The 10,704-nt window shown below is 35.9% G+C and overlaps 1 protein-coding gene across 1 annotated transcript in view; it reads left to right on the forward strand.

Annotated features, from left to right (window-relative positions):
- LOC104620807 (serine/threonine-protein kinase MRCK alpha-like) overlaps positions 1-6,075 on the forward strand; it is a gene marked incomplete at its 5' end in the record, with an annotated part of 25,191 nt that extends 19,116 nt beyond the window's left edge. Inside the window, 2 exons of the mRNA XM_010287122.1 lie at positions 4,117-4,222; positions 5,947-6,075. Coding sequence (XP_010285424.1) covers positions 4,117-4,222; positions 5,947-6,075 — 235 coding nt within the window. The remainder of the gene's footprint in view (positions 1-4,116; positions 4,223-5,946) is intronic.
- Between the last annotated feature and the right edge of the window lie 4,629 nt (positions 6,076-10,704).

Below are 10,704 nucleotides of genomic sequence, written 5' to 3' on the forward strand. Positions count from 1 at the left end.
TAACTAAAGTCCTTAAATAAAAGTAGTAAATAAAATGCAGAACTTTTTCAAAAAGCTTACACAAGTAGAGGTGGAAACATTGTTTGGTTTTTTGGTAAATTGTTTGCAGCAGGGGAAGTAGATCATACAGCCTAGAATGCAGTGGATGAACTGTTTCTTCCTAGAATACAGCTATTCATAGGTTGGACATATTAACACAGTAGTTTGCTGCTTTGTTCTAGGTTGAAAGGTAAAACTTGCATCAGCAGCGTGTTTTCATTGTACCACAACTTAATGGTCTTGCTGACCTATGAGTTATAAATGCACAAAAGGCTATGCTGTCTTGCGATATATCAAGGTGATAGTATGATACTCCTTTAATGCCATGTCAGTCCAGTTGTGTCTCAGAATGAGGAATATTCAATAGAGAATCATTAATACCTCTTTCTGCAGGCTAAACTGTTGCTAAAGATCATACCTCCAAACACAGACCAGACCAAAAACTCCTTGGAGTCGTACAGCTGCAAAAGTTCTAACTAGATGTCCACCTAGTGAAATAACAAATGACCGAATAACGCTGATCTGCTTCGTGCTAGCTAGTTCTTTCAATCTAGTTTCTCCCTCTGAATAAAAAAAAGAACTGGATGCAAATCTAAAATGAGTGCTGATGTAACCATGTGTTTCTGTATGTATTTCAAGTGTTCGTGTAAAAGAACATTTTAAAGCACGAATAGAAATGTGTCACATAACCAGCATCTTAATGGGAAGGGCTGCAGCATCATACCTGATCTTGACTGGGTTTTGTTAAACAGATCTGCAGGATCTCATGCAAGTATTAGGGCTGCACAGAAATGCAGAAGTCCACTGTTCAAGGTGTGCTACGGATTGACGTCTGTAGTAGTTCAGGGATCATCTAGAAGGGAAGCTTAAATACTAATAATGGAAGAATGGCTGTTGCTGCTCGATTCTCAATATTTGGTAGTTTTTCGTAACAGAACATGGATTTTTTTTTTTTTTTTTTTTTTTTGGTTCCTGTTTGCACATAACTGTTTTCAGCTTTTTGTAATCAGGCATGCAGAGCTTTTTGTGACTCTTCCAGTACAGAGGTGTTCAATGTAAGTGTTGAAAAGGAAGCACCTGGAGGCTTTATGCTGAAATAAGTGGAATTATTTCAACAATAGCGTTGGGGTGGGCGTGGGGTTCAAGTGTGCATATACAGTTTGGCAAAAAAAAATTTAGTAGTCTAAAAATAATCTTTAGTGCATACTTTAAAAAAAAAAGGCTTTGGCAAGAGAATGCAGATGCGTTACTTCATAAGGGCTATAGTATAGAGTGAATTATGCAGGTTATTCTAAGCAAGGGTCAACAAGAACTTGGTCAAAATCTCTGTGTACTTTTTTATGTAACTTGCATGTTGGTGATTTTTGTTTCATTTTTTAAAATTGGGGTTTTTTTCTTTATTTCCTTCAAATTTAAGCTTTCTTACTTCTGTTATTTCAACAGCATAAGTCCTCAAGGGAGAGAAACTACCTTTCTGTACAAAATGATCGCCCTTCGCTAAAGTCTCATAAACTATATGCTATTAAAATTGGGAATGTAGGAACCCAGTAACAGGCCAGTGATCTGTGTAGCATGATATTCCATTTCTTAGAATTGTCATTATGAAATATTTCAGAAGAAGGTGCAAGAAACTGTGTAAAATAAATCATGTTTGTACAAGTTTCTTTTAAGCCCGTCATATAATGATAGATTTATAAAGCAGAGAACTTTATAAAACAGCATTTGCTGTTTTTAAATTGTGTGATATAAAGAAGCCTGAGGCCTGGTGTTTGTTGCAGGTCTACTTTTCTTGGTTTCAAAGCAGTAAGATAAAATATTTCTTCACTTTGTACAGCAGCAATAAAGAGCTGGAGTGACAAAGTGATACCATAAAGCTGTATTTCACGTTGCTTGGATGCGGTTTGTTACAGTTATTTTCCTGATAAAAAAAAAGCTGGATCATGTATGATTTCTTAATCTTGAAGAGTGGATACATAGCTAAATTTTAGATGAGAGTAAAAGCTTGATGGGAGATGAGGGTGCCAAGCTTCAAAGTAAATGTGTTATTCTGATCTTCCTGGCTGTCCAAGGTTTGCCTATGGAGTCTGTCACAGTTCTGTGGTTTGCTGAGTTGGTATTTGGGTGTGATAGATTATACCCACATTCTCCTCTGTTTAAAATTTATCTTTGTTTCTGTATTATACTATACCAGTCTGACTTACTGAGTTAGTGACAATCACCAGTTGAATTAAGAACATAAAATACAGAAAACTAGAAATGTGTTGGACTCTTTTACCAATCCAAACCTTCTTTAATCCACCACCATTAATGGCTTCTTTGAGCCTTAAAGACTTAAAAGAACAAATTTTAGACAAATACAGAATAAAAAACCCTAAATAAAACCATAAAAGCTAACTAAAAGTAATAAATTAATTAAAAATTATCTCAGTCTACGTCTACTGTCTGAGAAATCAGCTTTGAATCTATGCCTTGCAAACAGAAGCAGGACCTGTTATTAATTCCCCTGACAGCCAATGCTTTAATCTCTTCCTGCCTTTTCCCTAGACTGCTCATCATATGCATGGAATCTGTTGATATAGAAAAGGAGTGGTGGTGGATTTCAAACTTGGCGTTTAAACAGTAAGGATAGTATGTTACTTTACTAGGATGTAGTGTTATGTTTCAAAGGATGCTTAGCAACATAGAATTTCACCATCAGTCTAACATGCTGTACTAGATTTCAAAGAGTGGTTGAAGCACTAAATGAATTTCAAATTAGGAATAGGAAATTCAAACCAGCATTACTCCTAACTGGATTCACTGTAACCACTGACACTTCTCATCTTTTAAGGGTGTTCTCTCAATTTGGCAATTGTAGTAGTTCTGCATCTCGGCAAAAGAGGCAAGGATGTAATTTCACTGTTCTACGATGTAAAATTCTGTTCAGTATCCAGAAAAAAGATTGCAATGCTCAATACAAGTTTTCCCCTGGATTTTACATTTACAGCGTTAACCCTTTGTACGGGGCACTTCTTCAAACCTTTTAAGGCTGGACAGTGGTATTTGCTGAGTGGTATTTACTGTTATCTGTGGCATTTGTAGAATAGTTTCATCAGCCTACTGAGGAGCTTTGTGGCAGTTACCTGAGTAACTGGTGAAACAGTGAATACAAGATGCAAATGTAGTGAGTCTCCAAAGAGTGGATGTGAGGTGGGAATTTACATTTAAAACATTGCCGTACACCACTGTAAGGAAATTACAATGTTTTTTGGCAAATGGAGGACTTGCAGCTTCATTTATTTTCAGATTCTCATATTCATTGTGCGTGATTGAAGTTGATGTTAAGCAGAATCAACCAGGGGTTCTCCTCTACTGAATACATCCACAGGAGAAGGAAAGGTTTGGGGGAGACAGCTACGTTGAAACTCTTTCTCAGAAAGAATGGTGCAGACCTGCTCTAGAATCTGGTGATATTAGGAGTGTCTAGGTTTTCCATCCACTTTTTGCTGATAGTAAACATACAGTACCTCATTTAATAGTTCGAATCTGTCCTCTGGCAGTTCTAAATTGTCCAAAGACTAGCCCATATAACCTTCTCTCATCAGAAACCCAGCCCAAAGTACTCTAATTTAGCTTCTGTATGTTCTGGTTTCATATGTGATCATTTTGGCTGTCATTCTGTGTGAAACTTGGAATTACAGAAATGTCGTATGTTAAGATAATGTTTCTGTGAGCTTTTACCCTGAGTGTCTTAGAATATTGACAATACACTTTGGTCTGCAGAATTACATCTGCTCAATATTTGAAAGATTCATCTAAAGAATAAAATATGTGTAAATGGATTGACAAATGTTATCTCAGTGGAGCTCCATTAATTCCATACTGAAGGAAAGATCATTGTCTAATGATAAAATTTAACTGACTGTCTTATAGTCCTAAGATGGTAGTATAATACATAACTTGCTTGGTTTTAATAGGCTGTGGTATTACCAATGTAATACTTCCTGTTCAGCTAGTGTGATCTTGTGTATTTAAGTGAATAGTGTGATGAGTTTTAGAATAGGAAACTTTCTAATACAACTTCATTTTATTTCTTAGCCAAAGTGAAAGAGAGGAATTTGAAACAGAGTTCAAACAGAAGTATGAACGAGAAAAGATTCTGCTAACAGAAGAAAACAAAAAACTTTCAAATGAACTTGATAAGGTAAGTGCTGATTAGTCTTGAGTTTACAACTGCTGTATACTATGTACAAATACAGAGCTGTGTTGGTTATTATTAACTCTTTATTGATAGCAGAAATTAATATTACACAAAAAGTGGTGATTAATATTTTATTTGAATAGAGGGCATCTACATGCATCTGAACTTGAGAATGTGTGCACATATATATGCACATCTTTGTGTATTTATGTGTAGGAATTGAGTTAGATGGTCTTGCAGTTTGGTAAGATTAATTTTAGACGATATCTTAAGCAAAAAAAAAAAAAGTTATTTCATTATATGGCCCAAATATAAAAATACATAGTTAATGATGTGATTACTTAGATTATATTTGCATGTCAATTACTGTGAAATAGCAGGGCCCCTCCCACCCATTGTGATTAAGTGTTACTTTGAGATATTAAAAAAATACAAATGATAAGGCATATTAATTAAAGTGCGTTGAGCAAGGAATAATTATGTTTCATGCATTTAGATTATCTCTTTATTGTTCATTTTGACAGGTTATTCAAGTTCATTGTGGATTAGCCAGATCTTGCTAAACTTGTCTATTCTTTTTGTAATGCGTTAGATTTTCTAAAAATATGATGAAAGTACAGTGTTCTTCAAAGTAAGCATGTTTGCATGTCAGTGTTCAAATTAAAGTATATTTTCATAGCAGTATTAGATGGATACTATATATGCCTATTTGTAGGTTTAGTCCAAGAACAGTAAAAGAGTCACTTTGCTAGTTATTCTGCTCAGTCTCTTTTTTTTTTTTTTAAATTTGGTTAGCTTTGTATTTTTCTTGTCAAATTACATTTAATAAATAGGCATATTTAAATCATAAGCCCATTTAAATGATAAATATAGAGTGGAGTACTCAGAATAAAAAACAGAATAGATTTAGGACTTGTTATTTTTTCATCATTTTGATTTGTTAATATATTTCAGTACTAAAAGAAGCCTTTCACATGAGGTTGATTCTCCTAAGTAGGCCTCCCTATAATGTCTGTCTGATCTCTGATTCCAGTTTGACTTTCTGAATAATTATTTGACATAATGAAGGTTTAGTTCCCAATACTAACTCAGGTTAGCTGTGGCTTTTGTCTTGCAGAATGTGCATGTATGAATGACAGCTATGTGAATGTGAGAGTTTGATTGCCAGGTAGACTATTGTACTTACAGATGTGCATTTAATTTCAATTTCCTTGTCTGCAAGTAGGTAAAATGAAAAATAGGGGAATGTGAGACACCTGGAGAATCTCAGGACTGACTCCTGCCTATATCTGCTAAGCCTCTCATTCTCCATGGTTACTAAAGAAGGGAGAGGTTCGGCAGTTTCATCTGAGCTGTAACGATTCTTGTGCCCTTGCTTTGCTCTTTTAGTGTAGTTTTTTTCTATATAGAACATTCCACACCTATATGGTGCAAAGCAGAAACTTTCTAAGAGTTGTAGAGGTATTTGGAGACTAATTCTCAGAAGACTAATTAATTTCTTAGAGTAAAAATGTAGTTCTAGTCCTTAAAAACGGCCTTTCGATACGGCTAAGGTCATGAGAAGAGATTCTGGTTTTTGTTGTTACATGGTGTTTATTGTGGTGGGTGGCACCAATTTTTAAAGCAGATGCACGATGTGTGAGAGGGGAATACATGGCTTTAAGTCTGCACAGAGACAGAGTCACAGCAGGTTATACCTTTAACAAGTTGTTCCAACTCTCATTCAGCTCACCACCATGTTTGAGAGGCTGAGTATGAATAACCGGCAGCTGGAAGAAGAAATGAGAGACCTGGCTGATAAAAAGGAGTCCGTGGCCCACTGGGAGGCCCAAATCACTGAGATCATCCAATGGTGAATACTCTGCTCTAATGTCATTGCAGAATCCCCTCAGTATGTGGTAGGGCTGTTACCCTTTGCCTTTGCACATGGCACTTGCAAGTGCTTAGGTGGAATCTCACACCTGTCTGAGATTCTGCTGTATTTTTGTTTGAGATTTTAATAATAACCAAACCTGGAAAATTGTGTTCTTCCTTAAGAGCGAAAGTGTCAGCTTTTAAAAAAGTACAGCTTTTTTAAGTGCAGAAGATTCACGGCCATTGGGTGTGGCTTGTGGCTTTGGAAGAATGCTGGAAGGAGTCATGTGCTGAGCTCACTCCTCCGAGAGGGAACAAGCCTGGGAAAAGCAGTGGCTGAGAGTATTTGTGTCTCGGCATTAATTTCCTTCATCTGCTTGGCATGTGGCAGAATGAAACAAATACAGTGCAACTTCTATGTGATTTTTTTTTTTTTTTTTTTTTTTACGAGGAGGGCATTTGAGACTACCACAAAGCCAGTCAAGTGATGATTCTAATAATACTTTTGCTAAATAATGACGTTATGTTTCTAAAGTCTTCCATCCAGTTCTAATAAATTAAGGGGGGGGCGGGAAGTTGAAACTATTCAGAGAAGAAGATGGTTTTATCTAGGTGACCGTTATTATTTATTATGGCCTCTCCATGCCAGCTTCTTTTCCCTCCCCTTTTATGGTCCATTTCAGTGTTTAGCATCTACAGAAACAGTTTGCATCCAGACAATTTTTTTTACAGATCATCCACTTCTGGGAAGATTTCATCATCATATACTAATCTTTTTTTGGTTCACTGCTTGATCATTTTTCCCCCATTTTTCCCTATTTCGTGTTAGTGAAAAAATCTAATTTGTTGTGTCAAAGCCAAAATGGGAAACACTTGTTTTAATGAAACCTAGTTAGGTATTGTTGTAATGTCAGTATAATTTTGTTGTCCAAATACAGAGAAGTTTGGCTTTTCAATATAGCCATGAGAATATGTATCAGGAAAGACAGTCTGCCCTCTGGGTTTCTGAAAGTGTTTTAAACAGTGTTTGTTACATACAATTATGTAATGCTGGTCTGTGTTATGAAGTCCATAGTGTCTCAAGGCATTGTATTTGTAGCAGAGGTTACAAAATTTAAAGGGTCCACTTTGTGTGTGTTCCTTTTAAATCTTGTCTCATAACTGTGAGTGTAGTAGATGGCCTGTGTCACAGAAATAAAAAAAATACATAAAAGTTGTTTAAATGAACAGTTAATTTTTAGCCAATCAGAAATGTTTCTTTAGAAAAAAATCAAGGTAACAAGAGAGACAAGTCTATTATTTCGCATTCCATATTGTTTAAAGGTAATGCTTATCTATTTTAATGCACCAAGGTAACCAAACCCCACTTTTCAGATTTACATGTGAAAGCACTCATAAAACTTCGTAGTCCTGGAAAAAGACAGGTCAGAATTAGTTGTGGGTTGTTTTACTTAACACTATGTAAAACTGTAACAACAGCCATTAAGAATGTCCCTTCTCCCATTTATGAGAGTGTTTAGTATTTTAAGAAGTGCTATTGATGTGGTTCAGGTATGTATGATAAAGCATCTTTTGCGTATTAGACATGTCACTGGCAGGGGGTAAAAGAGGTTTGGGATTGAGTTTTTTGTTATCTCCAAAGATATTTAATGAAAAAATATCAGGAACATGCAAAACTAACTTTCTGAATGAAAGATACCATTTTACTGGTCCCTTACGATAATATAATGTCTTTTAAAAAATATGGAACTAAAAATTAAAGAATTATGTGAAAAGAAAAAAAACCCAATAGAAGTACTGTGGGCAAACATTAAGGAGAGAAAAAAAATCTGGCTTGGTTCCAGTTTTTAATCACTCTACATCTCAATTTTCCTTCCATACTTCTCTTTGCTTATGTTAAATTTTTTTCAGCTATGTGAGGCCTTATTTGGCTCACAATTTTTTCTTATTATGTTTAGATTTTCTGTGTGTCTCCTCACCCTGATAATCTGGTCATGTCCATCTGCCATCCTTAGAATTCATCAATGCATACTGAAACTAGGTCCTTCTCTGGGGATTTTTTGCTGTGGAACGTGAGATGCCATGTGAAGTATTTAAACATCTATAATAATGATGATAAACATTTTAAAAGAAAAAAACCAAGCCTAATCTTGAAGAAAACTAGTCTTATTTAATCAGTCACGAGCATATATTTTCCTCAGAAGAACATGCAATTTAAATCCATACCTGTCCATCTCTTCAGTATGATAACAGACTTCCTTGGAGCTAACAAAGGGGGGTAGAGCTTGTAGGCTCCCTCTTCAAAACTAGCGGATTTTTCACATAATATTACCGTAAAATACGTATTTTGGGTACATACTTTCTACCTCTTAAAAATGGGTTTTGCCTACCATCTTCTTTTTGTACTGTGATTCATGAAGGATAGGAGGCAGTAGGTGGAATTAATTACTTGTTTTGTAAACAGTTTGCTCAGCTGCCTATGGTAGTTCAAGGTTCTAGCCCTGATTTAAGTAACACAAGCCCAAGGAGTCCATTACTTCCTTTGAGTGCTTTGCCATCATTAATAGATGCCTCTCTCAGGAAATCTGCCCCACTATTCGAATCCACTTTTTGGGTCGTTAAGATTGTAACTTTCTTCATGACTCCTTGGGCCCTCTGAATTATTATTTCTTTCAGATTTTATAACTTGCGACTAATTTTAATGGCCTATCATGTTCCCTTTAGCCTTTCCCTGCTTTCTTACTGTGCTCTCTTGCTCTTTTGCATCCTTTTTAAGACAAATGAACAAAACCCTTTTTATTTTTGCTGTTATTATCCCAAGATGCCATAAATATAGCCAAAATTTTAATATAAACACTTGAATCAAGCTTTCATTTCAAATTCTAATGTGGTAGCAATAGACCCTCACAGATCATTCAGCCTTAATGGAGCTATTATATTGACAAGTTTGTATTAGCCAAATCACTCATCATTCCTTGACAAGAATAAGAAATATTGAGGCTTTTATAGTCAGCTATAAATTTTCCTATGGGAGATGGGAAGGAGATTCATTGCATTGGAGGTTAATGCAGTCACTTTAAAAAGGAATCTTTTAAATAGCCATGGTACTGTATTTCTGTTCTGTTGCAGAAAGGAGGTCGATGGAAGTCTTGGTAGTGATTCCCAGAGTACTTGGCAAGAATCTTAACTTATTAGTCTCCCTGGGGGGCATTCATGTAACCTAGTTCTAGAAGTCCTACAGCAGACAACTAAAATCCCATGACTAGTACTGTAGAAGGCTCTTTTTCTCCCCACTGCTGGAAAAGGAAGCCTAGACAACTGGTTCAAATGATGAATTCTGTATTGTTGAGTATGTTTATATGCATGGGCTAAATCCTACCTGATTCACCTATAGAGTGCATGTTAGGCTGGCCAGAGCTGTGACTGTTGCTTACCAGAAGGTTAAGTTACTATTTTCCTTGCTGACTAGATGTTTTTCCCATTAACTCTACTATGGTTGATTTTATCTTAATTATTGATTTCATTTTTAAAAAAAAAAGGCAAAAAACCAGCAAAGAAACAAAAAAGCACCCCCCAAACACTTCTTTCTGCATTAAATCAAACATTAAAAAGCCCCAAAGTTTTGTGTATTTTTTTTTATCTGGTTGCTCTCAGAAGAAAGCACACACAAATTGTGGAAACAGTTTAGCAAAACTTCTGCACAAATTCAACTGTAAGAAACTCAAAACATGAAAAATTCTGAGATGCATTGTGTTTGAGGTAAGAATAATCGGAAGTTAATTGTCTATGAAATAGCAATTCTGGAGGGCCGGGGGAAATTTCAGGGTTTGGGAGCAGAGTGAAATGTTGAAAATTTTTAGAATCAGATTTTGGTGGAGAGCACAGGGGAAAAAGAAAAAATTAAGTTAGAGGCTTTGAGTGTAGTGATATGAAGAGAGAAACTGCAGGACAATTGGGAGTCATGGTTCTCAGACTTCCTTGGGGTTTTTACATCAGGTAAGATGCAACTTGGCATAAGACTCCAGGGCTTTAAGACCCTTCCTGTTCAGCAAAAATCTCTAGTCTACTTTGTATTGTAAGGTATCCTGGATAGAGAGACCCAGAGAGTCTGACTTTCTGAGGAGCCTGACAAATAGCATACTAGATATTAGTCAGTGGTTATTTGAAGATTGTTGTGATGTTGCCTCTAACCAAAAAGTTTCATTTAATTTTACAGGAATTTGTACTATATTGCTGTTCAAGGTTCTTTATAGTTAACAAACTAAGCTTGCGAGGGCACTTATGTTATAAATAAAAACAGAACAGTTTCTCTACTGAAAATTTAGATTAGATTAAGAAGTGACTGGGTGGAACCTGATGAACTTTCTTCCTTAGGTCTTTTGCTGTGCTTGTTGGGGATCTCTGTAAGGAGACGAGCAGGGAGAGAAACATCAGTAAAAGTAACTTTACCATTCTTGCTCTACCTTTTTTTTAAAAAGCCAACCAAACAAAACCCAAACAACAAAAAAAATTCTGAGTGCCCCTGGGTTCACATAATGTTTAATCAGTGTGTCTCATTATCGAGAGAATGTTGCCACCTAGTGGACAACAAAACCGTATCTCGGCTCCAAATTGTATTGCTTTTATTTACT

The sequence above is a fragment of the Phaethon lepturus genome, unplaced genomic scaffold, assembly GCF_000687285.1.
Source record: "Phaethon lepturus isolate BGI_N335 unplaced genomic scaffold, ASM68728v1 scaffold52685, whole genome shotgun sequence".
NCBI classification, from domain to species: domain Eukaryota; kingdom Metazoa; phylum Chordata; class Aves; order Phaethontiformes; family Phaethontidae; genus Phaethon; species Phaethon lepturus.